Consider the following 13,242-nt stretch of genomic DNA (forward strand, 5'->3'; position numbering starts at 1 on the left):
ACTTCCGTAGTGATACTGCCTCGGAAACCCAAGGAGGGGTCGCTATGAGTCGGGGCCGACTCGATGGCACATAACAACAACAACAACAACATAATATATTTTAAATAGCAGGTAGTACAAACCCCCCTTTTATTATTTTTTCATAGTTCCTTTGGCTATTTTTATTCATTTATCATTCCAGATGAATTTGAGATCATTTTGTCAAGGTGCAAAATGAAAAAAAGACCTTTTGGAATTTTGGTTGGGATGGCATTAATTTTTATAAATTTATAATGGGGAAAACTGACATCTTTACTTTATTGAGTCTTCCCATAGAAGAACATGGTATGTCTCTACATATTTTTTGGTTGTTGTTGTTGGGGGTAGGGGGGGTCTTCTTTTAAAGATATAGTCGTAGAAGTCCTTTCTATTTTTTGTTTGTTTTATTTCTAGGTGTTTCATACCTTCATTGCTGTTATGGATAGGCTCTTTTCTCCTGTTACATTTTCTAATTGTTGTTATTGATAAGAGAAGCTATTAGGTTTATTATATATTATATATTTGACTGGTTACTATTGACATTCAAAAAATAATAATTTGTATATATTTATTTGTTAGCAGCCATATATGTAGTGTTTCATGTTTTTGTTGCCCATTATATTAGAACTTTCTAGATAAACAGTTGTCATCTATAAATGTTATAATTGGTAAAAATTTGATTTGTTTCTGGTATTTTAACTTAGATTTATTTTTGTTATATAATTTTTATTTTTCTCCTATAATAATATAATGATAATTCAGAATAATTATAAATAATCATGATATAGTGTACCTCTCCACCTTTTACCTAATATAAATGGGAGTGCATGTAGCCATACAAGGTTAGATATGATTTTGGCTATAGCTTGAGGTAGTAAATATCATTTCAGTAGAGTATCTTTTTAATCTTAACTAATATGAATAAAGATGGATTTCAAATTTTGCAACTAGTTTTTTGACCACCATTGAAATAATAGTTTTTTAGTTTGATATTGGTATGGTTTATATTAATAAATTTCCTATACTAAACCATTCTTATGTTTCTGTAGCAAACAATAGCAATGTTATATATTATTCCTTAGATATGTTCCTGGATTCTATTTACTGATGAATATCCTTGTGTATATCTGATGTGGTATTCTCATGATAGTTTTTGGAATTTATGAAATTTTACTCTGTAGGTTATAGTTCATACTCTTAAATCTCACAAAAGCTCAGCAAAAACTGGATTAAAGTATAAAAGGAAATTTAATGATTCAAACCACCGAATCAAAAAAGCTTTGGAAGCCAGAATCTCAGATAATATTCCTCTGTTTTTTCCCTCTGTCTCTTTTACCTCTGCTTCTCTCTCAGTGGCTCTGTTTTCTTTTATTGCATATAGACCTTTATCACACAACAGGGAAGAATTCATCTCACATTTTCCTAGCAACCCTGAGTTAGATAGGTTTGTTATTCCTACCTCTAGAAATCAAGATGTCCTGGAAAGGAGTATAAGGCACAGCTTAAGAAGCCTAATGTAATGTCCAGAGAAATAAAGCAGTATGATTGGTAGCATCATCACATGCTTAACTCTCTGCTTAAATGAAGGCTGTGAGGGGAAGTGAAGAGTTAGGAAACTTTGCCAGAAAAAAAGGAATAGAAAAGCTCTGGGTAGAAGATAAGCAAACAAGCAAAGAAAACAAACAAAATAATACAGTAGTTAAAGAGACCACTACATTATGTCTTGCTATAGCTTCCCTTTGTTTTCTACAGTTTCACTTATCTGAGATCGAGCATTAGTGGGAGCATCAAGAATGGACTTCTGTTAGCTACAGAAGTGTGATATTCACTTGTGTCTCCCTTCCATGTAGTTCACTCTTTAGTTGTGCTTCCTACTCAGTGTTGTTTTTGGGGTGTGTGTGTGTGTGTTTAATTTTACTTTTCTTCCCTCTTCTGGTATTGGAATAAGTGAAAAATATTGGTCAATTACTACAAATCAATGAGATTTAGAGTAAAAATATGAAGTGGAAAAAAGGAGTTTGGCAAAAGATGATATATTGCAATATTCATTTCTCTTCTTTTTCTCCCCAAACCTCTCAAAATATAAAGGAATAAATCTCCAAGTACAAAATATGGGAGATTTCATCAGTAAATAAAGATTTCAACAATGTTTTGAAAAACTGAAAGACGGTGAAAAGTTTGACTGAGTAGTAGAACCTGTAACGGAAAGTACAGACAGAGGGGATGTGAACAAGAAGACATGCCTCTTAGCCTGACAGAACCCTAAACAGATTTTTGATTTTAAAGTACTGGTTACAGCAGAGTACGATGGCACATGGGACTGAAAATTAATCTTTGTTGACATGTGGAGAAGCTAGCCTTTCAGTCTGCTTCTCCTACCCTGTCAACAAAATACCAGTGCAAGTTGCCTATTCTTGTAGGTAGAAGACAGAAGATAGGCTCTATGATATTATTTTTAGTGGTGTTTGTATGAGAAGCCTGCTTCCCTATCCATTTACTATAGTACATAGTTCCACTTCATGAACGTATAACTGAAATATAAATGGACTGTTATATAAATTTGGACAGTTCTCTGAGAAAGTTGGACAAAAAGATAGGGATAGACAAATATGAGAGAAAAGATAAATGACTGAGAGGATCAATTGAATTCTAAAAGATAACTAAGTGGGTTTTAGAGAAAACCAAATAACCAAACTCACTGCTGTTGAGTCAGATCTGACTCATAGCGACCCTGGGATTTCTGAGGCAGTATCATGATGGAAGTAGATTGCCCTCCCATTCTTCCTTCCAAAGAGTGGCTGGTGGGTTTGAACTGCCAGCCTTCTGATTAGCAGTCACATGCCTGAGGCACTACACCACCAGAGCTCCCAGGGTTTGGAGAAAGAAAACAAAATTAACAATTGTGAAATTTCAGAGTATCGGTGAAGAAAAATCCTAGAAACATCCAGAGACAAATAAACAAAAATAGGTTATGGTCTTAGTATATCTAGTGCTGCTATAATGGAAATAACCACAAGTGGATGGTTTTAACAAACATAAATTTATTTTCTCACAGTTTAGAAGGCTAGAAGTCTAAATTTAGAGAGCTGGCTCTGGGGAAAGGCTTTCTCTCTCTGTATCTTCTGGTTCTGGGAGGTTTCCAGCGTGGGACTCTGGGTCCAAAGGACACACTCTGTTCCTCGCTCTTGTTTCTTGGTGGTAGCCAGGTCCTTCTGATCTCTGCTTATTTGCCTAACCTCTCTCATATATCAAGAGAGATTGACTCAGGATACAACTTAATCCCGTGGATTATATTCTGCCTCATTAACATAACTGCCACTAATCTTCCCTCATTAACATTGTACAGGTTAGGATTTACAAAACATAGGATAATTACATTAGATTACAAAATGGAGGATAATTACATAATACTGATCATAATGGCCTAGCCAAGTTGCACATATTTTGGGGAACACTATTCAATCCATAATAAATACATATAATGGAATGAGATTCAGAAGTGAATTGTGAAAGACAAGGGAGCTATATTTTTGCATTGCTGAGGAATTCTCAAATTCTCTAGAATTCTTTACACAGCCAAAGTGTCAATCAAGTTGAGAGGAAACAATGAAAATATTTCAGACATTCAAAGACTCAGAAAATTTATTTTTTATTTATTCTTTCTAAGGAAATCATCTAAAGTTGTGTTCTAGCAAGTGAGGATGTAAACCAAAAAAAAAGAATTATAATCCAGGAAACAGGACAGTGTCAAAGAGAAATTCCAAGATAACAGCTGTAGACCAGGCCAGGAGAGCAGTCAGTTCAGGCTGGAGCAAGAGGACCCCCAAGAGAGGTTTCTAGAGAAAGGGGGAACTTGAAAGAAGAAATGCCATGATAGCTTTTTTGGGAGGCAGGGGGAGAATACTAAGGATATAATCAAGGCCAGTTGTGTAAGAAGAAAGGCAAGTATTAGCTGTAGTAAAAACAAAAAGTTACATGAGAAGGGAAATAAACTCATAGAGTTGAAATATACAGTGTTTCTGTCTTAATTTTTGGCAAGGAGTACTTTCTCCCCTCTTCTCATGTTTTCTTGTAGAGGAACTCCTGTTACAATATTATCCCTGACCTTAATCTGAGCCTCCTTCACTTCTTCCTGAGGGAGGTCAAGTGACTGATCCAGTAGATGAATTCGGGAGAAGACACTGGGCATGAGTGGCTCAGTCCCTTCTGTCTTCTCTTTTCAGATCTGCCTGCCTGCAGAGAGGGTGCATTCTGGTCTGCTCTCTCAGCCATGCAGTAAGCTTAGCAGGGCAGGCTCTGCTTCTGTGGGGGGAGGCCTGTGGTTGTCCAGAGCAGCCTGTGACTGCGCAGGTAAGTTTGATTCTGGGGTACAGTATTAGGAAGCCCATAGTTGCTGTGTACTTAGAGCATGTTCAACAGCTTTTTCAGTAATTAAGGTGATAGTTTGATCTCTATTTGTCAGCCTCCTATGTCTTCTCCCATCTGGTTCTTAACTTGCTTAGGACGTTGTGGGGTGTTAGGTACTGACATGGTAATGTCCCAGTATTAATGATGTAAATTGTTGTTGTTATGTGTTGTCGAGTTGGACCCGACTCATAGCAATCCCTCCTTGGGTTTCGAGGTGGTATCACTACGGAAGTAGATTGCCCAGCCTTCCTTCCGAGGAGTGGTTGGTTGGTGGGTTTGAACTGCCAGCCTACTGGTTAGGAGTCAAGTGCCTTAGGCACTACGCTACCAGAGTTCCCATGATGTAAATATTAAGCAATATTTATTTTGAGAAAGTGGAGGAGGGACAATGAAGGTTGTGTAAGAAAATACAATTCTTATCTATCATAAAGGGCATCAGTAGATGATGTAGATAAATCAGTAGATAAATAAATAAATAAATAAAGCAATATAAGCATACTATTTTAGAACAAGGAAGTAGTTGCCAGAACAGACAGTAGTTGCCTTTAAACAGCTAGACTGTCAGATTAGGAAAGAGTGTGCAGGTTACATGAGTTGTTTTTTCTCATAAGCCTTTCAGTGTTACTTGATTTTTAACCATTCGTTTCGTTTTAATTTAAAAAAACTAAATGAAAAAAGAAAAGCCTGTAATCTGTTCTTTAAAAGTAGTATTTGAAGTGTTCTTTCTCCATGATTTAAGAATGGCATAGTTTTGACATTCAGAGACTTTGATTGATGATCATAGGCTGAGTGAATCTGCAGTGGGAAGAACTCATGATAATTGTGATAGGTTACTGTAGACTTAAAAATCTGCATGTTGCCAAAGTTATGAGATTTTTCTCTGAAACTTGATATAGTAGAAAATATGCTTCTTGTCTTGTTTGAAAATAATAACCAACAAAAAACATGCCCTTTTCTTTTCCCAAACTGTAACTTAAGAGAAGGCAACTTTTTAATAAAGATTTGCTGACTGTGGTGTTTATTAGTTTAATATCTTTGATCATTTTTAAGAATGAAATACCATGTTTAATCAATTGACTTTATATGTTCGATTTTTTGAGAAATATCCTGAGAGCATTTGAAGAGTGTATTCTTGTTTATAAGATAGAGTATTTGATAACTATATATTTATATCTTTTTAATTCTCATTTATTGTTCTTGATATGTTAAAAACTTAGAGAAAGGAATGTTAAAGTCTCTGATTAGTGTGTACGTGGGCTGGAACATTTCTTTATTCATATTTCCTTATAGTTCTAAAAGTTTTTCCACTGAGAATGCTGTGGTTTTAGCAGAGTTTTTTTTTTTTTAACTGTTTTAACCCACTGCCATCAAGTCGATTCTGACTCATAGCGACCCCCATTGGGTTTCCAAGATTGTAAATATTTACAGAAGTAGATTGCCTCATCTTTTTCCCATGGAGCAGCTAGTGGGTTTGAACTGCTGACCTTGTGGTTAGCAGCCAAATGCCTTACCCACTGTGCCACCAGAGCTCCTTTTGACTATTTTAGTTGTGGATTATATCTTACATCAGTTTAAAATGAGCTTTTGCTCACTTTTAATGTTTTTGACTTAAATTTTACTTTAATCAATATTGATATTTTTATCATACTTTCTTTATATTTGCTTGCCTAGAAGATTTTTTTTTCCCCAATTATTTTCAGTGTGTGTCTCATGAATAGGACATAGTTAAATTTAGTGTAAGTTTATTCTTCCTTTAGAAAAAATTTTGTTTCTAACATTATGGGAATATCTTATCTTCTTTAAAAATGTTAAAAAAAAATATTGGGTAAAACAAAAAGTAAAGGTTCTCTGATGATACCTTACTCATTTTCCCTCTTTCCAAACTCATTTGCTAGGGGTACTAGCTGTTAAAAGTAGAGGATCAGTGAAAAAGGGGAAGGCTCTCAGCAAGATGGATTGCCACAGTGGTTGCAGTGATGGGCTCAATCATAGCAAAACTTGTGAGAATGGTGCAGGACCAGAGACTGTTTCATTCTGTTGTACATAGGGTTGCTATGAGTTGGAAATGACTCCATGGCACCTATCAACAACAGTTCATGGTCATGGGAGGCTTTGGTTTTTATTAGCACAATTTAATTTATTAACAGTTCATCCTATTTCTATGATCTTATTTAATGCTGTTTTAAAGTGCTTTCTTTATATTTCCTACTTTACCTCTCTTGCTAATATTACAAGTTGTGTATGTGTGCATGTGTGTGTATGGGAAAAGGGGAGAGAGAGAGAGATACGTGGCACTTATACATGTTTTATTTATTTATTTTCCTGTTCTACTACTTGTTTTCTTAATAGCAATAAAAACACATTAATGTACATATATATAAACCTATGTCAAGAATATAAATATTATGTATTCTTTTTCTCCATGTAAGATGCAATTCCATTATTTCCAAACCTCCATGCCCTATTTTTTTTGTTGGGAAAATACTGACTTTAAATTCCAGGTTATTATTTACATAGATAGATCTTTAAGGTCTTTTGTTTTTCTGTTTTTTATTAAGTTCTTAACTATGCCAACAAAATTTATGTACAAAAAAGACAGCAAATATTTGGTATGTGTTCCTATACTGACACACCTTGAACCAGACTTCTTGTTGTTGTTGTTGTTAAGTGCCGTCGAGTCATTTCCGACTCATAGCGACTCCATGCACAGCAGAATGAAACACTGCCCGATCCTGCGCCAGCCCCACAATCCCTGCTATACTTGAGCCCATTATTGCAGCCACCGTATCAATCCATCTCGTTGAAGGCCTCCCCCTCTTTCGTCGACCCTCCACCCTACCAAGCCAGACTAACAACTGATAAAATGAAATGTGACATATTTTGTATAGCCATAACTTTGTATCTGTTGGTATGGTCTGGGCACCTAACACCTTAGTTCTAATAAGGCAGTTGGAGACTATCCTTTCTGGCAAGCCTCCATCTAAGGCTGGGCTATGGACACTTTGAGCAGGGTAATAGTTTTACACTACTTCAGACTTATATTTTTAATGAATTTTTTCAACATTTATTTAGTAAAGAAGCTAAATATTGGGTGAGGAAAATATGGAAAAGAACTCTTTTTTTTTTTTAAATTGTGATTTGGGTGAAGATTTGCAGAGCAAATTCACTTTCCATACAGCAGTTCACATATACTTTGTCTCATGTCATTGACCACAGTTTACCACAATGCAACAGCTCCCCTCCCACTTCCTCCCCATAGTTACCTCTTCCCAGTGACCATCCCTCCATACTCTCCTGCCCCCTGAGCTGTCTCCCTGTGCATAAGCAGCCCTTCCTTCTCCCATGATTGTTCTCTCCAAGGCATGTATCTACTTGAGGTAAATGTTTAACTCACATGCCTGTATTTTGTTTGGCTGGAAACCACAGGTGTGGGTTCAATTCCAGACCTGAAGGGCAGCTAGGGGCCATAGTCTCAGTGGTTCCACCAGGCTCTATCGGACCAGCAAAACTGGTCCTGCTTTTTTTTTTTCCCAAATGATTTTGAGTTTTGTTCCACATTGTTCTCCCTGTCTATCCAGCATCTCCTACATAGATCCCCTTCCAAGTGGGTGACAGTGGAAAAGAACTCTTAAGCTTCTTTTTATTGTCCCAGGTAGTTTACCTTTGGTTTCAAACTTGCATCATGAAGTCAGTAAACCAGAAATCCTGTAGTTAACTTCCACCTGCCATCTTTTAATGGGTGGCTGTTAGTGTCGGGGATTGTGGGGATGGTGTTTGGGAGAATGGTCTTACTCTCTTACTCTAGCAGTTTATCCCATATATAATATGGGAATTAGCTATTCCTTGACAGTTTGAAAGAATTCACCAATAAATAATTCCTTCCAGTTTAGTTCTTCCCATCCTACAAGGTGTACAATGTTGGTCAGAACTCAGAACACCCTTTTCTACTCAAGACTTGAAATGTTTCTGCTCCCTAAAGCAAATCTGCCAGATCTGAACACATTTCATTTTATTTCTGTCATCTTAATAAATTCTTCAAGTATCCAGTGCATATCAGTTATTAAAAGAAAAGTGTGCTTTTAGTTGAGTAGGGAGTCTTGGTAAATAACTTCTGTAAAAACCTACGTATATATGAAAAAAGTATTTTGAATTCTGTATCCAGGAGAACTGGGTATGGCACAGGTAAAGCACAAGTGGAGTGACTTTTTACAGTAGAGTCTTAAGTACCTTTTGAATTTTAATCATATAATTTATTTCTTATTTAAAAAGGAATTTTGAATTACTGGAAGAAACCAAATTTGGGGATCTTCTGACTCTAAGTACAATTCTAGCCAAACCAGTGCATTTTTAGATTAGTAAAGACATCTATTAATGTCTCATTTTAGGTTTGTTCTGTAATTACTATTTATTTCACTATAGCATTTAAATATCCTGATTTTGTGTATTTGATTACCTAATAAAATGTAAAGCTAACACTTTTTTTTTTAAAAAAGTCCATGTTCTTTTTTTTGCAGACTTAGGACAAAACAGCAATTTTCACCAAGATGTCTATTTTCTAGAAAACTGAGAAATTTCTGTTTTTGTTTGACTTAAGTTTTTATTTTAATATTATTTTCAGTAATGATCCCTTTCATCTCCCTTGTGGTATTTAACACTATTTTTTTTTTTTATATTTCATGAACTGTAATTTCTAGAGCTATATAGAAGATAATGATTTTTTGTAGTGATTTTAGTAGAAATGTCTCTATTATATCATCATTAATCTTGATACTGGGAGGTAGGTTTCCTCTCATCAGAAAGTTTCTTTTTATTCTTATTTTTGAAAAATTGTAAAATTAACACTAGTTTTAAATTTTACCAAATGCCCTTTGGTATCTGTTGTAGTAAGAACAAGCTTTAAATATTTGATCCATTTATGTCAAGTATTATAGCAATAGATTTCCTATTATTGAGCCTTCCTTATAGTCCTGGAATCAACTCTATCTGGTCACTTTTGATTAAAAAAAAAATCTATTTGTGGATAATTTACTTAGGAACTTTACATCTATAGTCATAGAAAAGATTTGATTGTAATCTCATCTTTGTTTTTGTACTTTGTGTCCTCTTGTCTTTTTTGTTTATTAGTTCTATACCAAGTAGTTAATTTTATTTATTTTTCTATGTTTTTAAAATACAATATGGTAGTTAGCCATTCCTTGAAAGTTTGAAACAATTCACCAGTAAAATAATCTGTGCCAAGATCTTTTTTCGGAATACTTCTTTATATTAATGTGTTCAGTTTTTCCTTACTCATTAGTTCACTTTTTTTTTCTTCCAGATCTGTAGAAACTTCCAATGTGTAAATGCTTCTGTTCTGAATTACGACTGTGATATTCAAAAAAAGTGTTATGGACATGGGGTAGGTAATAGTCTTCTTTGGCTTGTTCATGAAATTCGTGTTGACTAATTAGAATTCCCAGTGAGGATAGGAGACACCTTTCATGACTTTCATGACTTTTCTAGGTATTGGGGAATTTAGATTTCCAGTAAACTGCATTCTTCAAATTAGTGTATATGAATTTACAAGAGAATCCTTTCTCTTGGTTTCCATTCATGAATTGATGATACAAAGCAGCATTCACAATTAACAAAAGTGGTATTTTTATTGTTTTGAAGGTATGTAATAGCAATAAGAACTGTCACTGTGAAAATGGCTGGGCTCCTCCAAATTGCGAGACTAAAGGATATGGAGGAAGTGTGGACAGTGGACCCACATACAATGGCAAGTAATGTAGAAGAAAATAAGGGTAATCTCCCAGTGGCCCAAGTCAGAAATTGGGCATCCTTATGCCTCTCCCTCACTTTCCACATTAGTTAAAGATTAAATTATGTTAATTCTGTCTCTTAAATTCTTTACCAGTATTTCCATTTTTTAAAAAGTTTCCATTTATTACCTTTAGTTCCTTGCCTGAACTTATGTAAGTAGCCTCTTAATAAGGCCCCTTGTTTTCCTCTTGCTTCCTATAATCCACATTTCACACACATCACAGAGTTGAATGTTTTCCTTCAAAGATTTCAGTTCTGGTAATGTCAGTCTTCTGCTTTAAATTCAGTGATTCTTCATTCATAGGGCAGGCTGGGAAGCAGGAGTGGAGTGATTTGGAACAGCTAAGGAAGACAAGCTTGTCTGTCAGTTTGTTGTACTGTGGTGGCTTAAATGTTGCTGTGAGGCTTCTGCAGTCTGAAAGTGATCAAACGTGCAATCAAGATGTGTTGATTATCACTGGTGACTGGAATGCACAAGTTGGAAACAAAGAAGAATCATCAGTAGTTGGAAATTGTGGCCTTGGTTATAGAAATAATTCTGGAGATTACATGATAGAATTACATGATAGAACGACTTATTCATTAAAAATACCTTTTTTCAACAATACAAATGGTGGCTATACACGTGGACCTTACCAGAAGGAGTACACAGGAATCAGATTGACTACATTTGTGGCAAGAGACGATGGAGAAGCTCAGTGTCTTCAGCCAAAACAAGGCCAGGAGCTGATTGTGGAACAGACCATCAACTACTCATATGCAAGTTCAAGTTGAAGTTGAAGGCAATTAAAACAAGTCCATGAGAGCCAAAATATGACCTTGATTTTATTCCTCCTGAATTTAGAGTCTGAAGAACAGATTTGATGCTTTGAACCAATGACCGAAAACCAGAGGAATTGTGCGATGACATCAAGAATATCATCCATGAAGAAAGCAAAAGGTCATTAAAAAGACAGGAAAGGAAGAAAAGACCAAAATGGATGTCAGAAGAGACTCTGAAACTTGGCCTTGAATGAAAAGTAGCTAAAACAAATGGAAGAAATGACAAGATAAAAAAGCTGAACAGAAGATTTCAAAGAGCAATTTGAGAAGACAAACTCAATTACTATAATGAAACGTGCAAAGACCTGGAGTTAGAAAACCAAAAGGGAAACCAGCATTTCTCAAAACTGAAGAAAAAATTTAAGTCTTGAGTTGCAATATTGAAAGATTCTATGGGCAATATATTGAATGATGCAGGAAACATCAAAAGAAGATGGAAGGCATGCACAGTCACTGTACCAAAAAGAGTTGGTTGATGTTCATCCATTTCAGGAGGTGGCATATGATCAAGAACCAGTGGTATTGAAGGAAGAAGTTGAAGCTGCATGGAAAGAACTGGCAAAAAACAAGGCTCCAAGAATTGATGGAATACCCATTGAAATGTTTCAACAAACAGATGCAATGCTGGAGGCATTCACTTGGCTATTTCAAGGGATTTGGAAGACAGCTACCTGGCCAACTAACTGGAAGAGATCCATATTTGTACCCTTTCCAAAGAAAGGTGATCCCACAGAATGTGGAAATTATTGAACAATATCATTAATATAACGTGAAAGTTGAAGATAATTCAAAAATGATTACAGCAGTATATTGACAGAGAGATTCCAGAAATGCAAGTTGGATTCAGAAGAGGACATGGAATGAGGTATATCATTGCTGATGTCAGATAGATCTTGGCTGAAAGCAAAGAATACCAGAAAGATGTTTACTTGTGTTTTGTTGACTTTGCAAAAGCATTCAATTGTTTGGATCATAACAAATTATGGATAATGTTGAGAAGAATGGGAATTCCAGAACATTTCATTGTACTCATGAGGAACCTGTACATAGATCAGGGGGCTGTTGTTCAAACAGAACAATGGGACACTGCATGGTTTAAAATCAGGAAGGGAGTGTGTCAGGATTGTGTCCTTTCACCATACTTGTTCAATTTGTATGCTGAGAAAATAATTTGATAAGGTGGATTATATGAAGAAGAACATGGCATCAGGATTGGAAGAATACTCACTAATAACCTGCGATATGCTGACGACACAACTTTGCTTGCTGAAAGTGTGGATGACTTGAAGCACTTACTGAAGATGATTAAAGACTACAGTCTGCAGTATAGATTACATCTCAATATAAAGAAAACAGAAATCCTCACAACTGCACCAATAAGCAGCATCACAATATCACAATAAATGGAGAAAAGGTCGAAGTTGTCGAAGACTTCATATTACTTGATTCTACAATCAACACCAGTGATTGTATTGCTTTGGACAAGTCTGCAAAAGGCCTCTTCCAAGTGCTGAAGAGCAAAGATAATCTCCTTGAAGATAAAGGTGCGCCTAACCCAAGCCGTGGTATTTTCAGTCACCTCATGCATTTGAGAGCTGGACAATGAATAAGGAAGACCAAAGAAAAGTTGATGCTGTTGAGTTGTGGTGTTGGAGAAGAATACTGAAAGTAACATGAACTGCTAAAATAGTTAACAAATCTGTCCTGGTAGAAATGCAGCAGTAATACTTCTTGGAAGCAAGAATGGGCAGACTTTGTCTCACCTACTTTGGTCATGTTGTCAGAAGGGACCATTCTCTGGAGAAGGATACCGTGCTTGGTAAAGTGGAGGATCAATGAAAGAGGGGAAGGCCCTTAACAAGATGAATTGACACAGTGGCTGCAACGATGGGCTTAAGCATAGCAAAGATCAGGGAGCTGGCACAGGACTGGGCAGTGTTTTATTCTGTTGTACATAGGGGCACTATGAGTCGGAGATACCTCGATGTCACCTAACAGCAACAACAGTGGAATGAAATCCAGAGAGCCATGACGTGGCTATAAGGGGTTGCATGATTTGCCCCAGCTTACCTTTTCAGCCTTATTTTGCTTTGTTTTAAGACATTGGAACTAATTTAATTTCTTCTGACAGGCTATTCTGTCTTACATCTGGGCCTTTGGGCCATCTTACTTGCATGTGGCTAGATCTCA

At 36.0% G+C, this 13,242-nt stretch overlaps 1 protein-coding gene across 1 annotated transcript in view; it reads left to right on the top strand.

Annotated features, from left to right (window-relative positions):
- ADAM9 (ADAM metallopeptidase domain 9) overlaps positions 1-13,242 on the top strand; it is a 233,057-nt gene that overhangs the window by 187,530 nt on the left and 32,285 nt on the right. The window contains exons 17-18 of the mRNA XM_007935059.2: positions 9,743-9,823; positions 10,081-10,186. Of these exons, the coding sequence (XP_007933250.1) occupies positions 9,743-9,823; positions 10,081-10,186 (187 nt within the window). The remainder of the gene's footprint in view (positions 1-9,742; positions 9,824-10,080; positions 10,187-13,242) is intronic.

The sequence above is a fragment of the Orycteropus afer genome, unplaced genomic scaffold (assembly GCF_000298275.1).
Source record: "Orycteropus afer afer isolate SDZICR_OR568_19922 unplaced genomic scaffold, OryAfe1.0 scaffold00024, whole genome shotgun sequence".
NCBI classification, from domain to species: Eukaryota; Metazoa; Chordata; class Mammalia; order Tubulidentata; family Orycteropodidae; genus Orycteropus; species Orycteropus afer.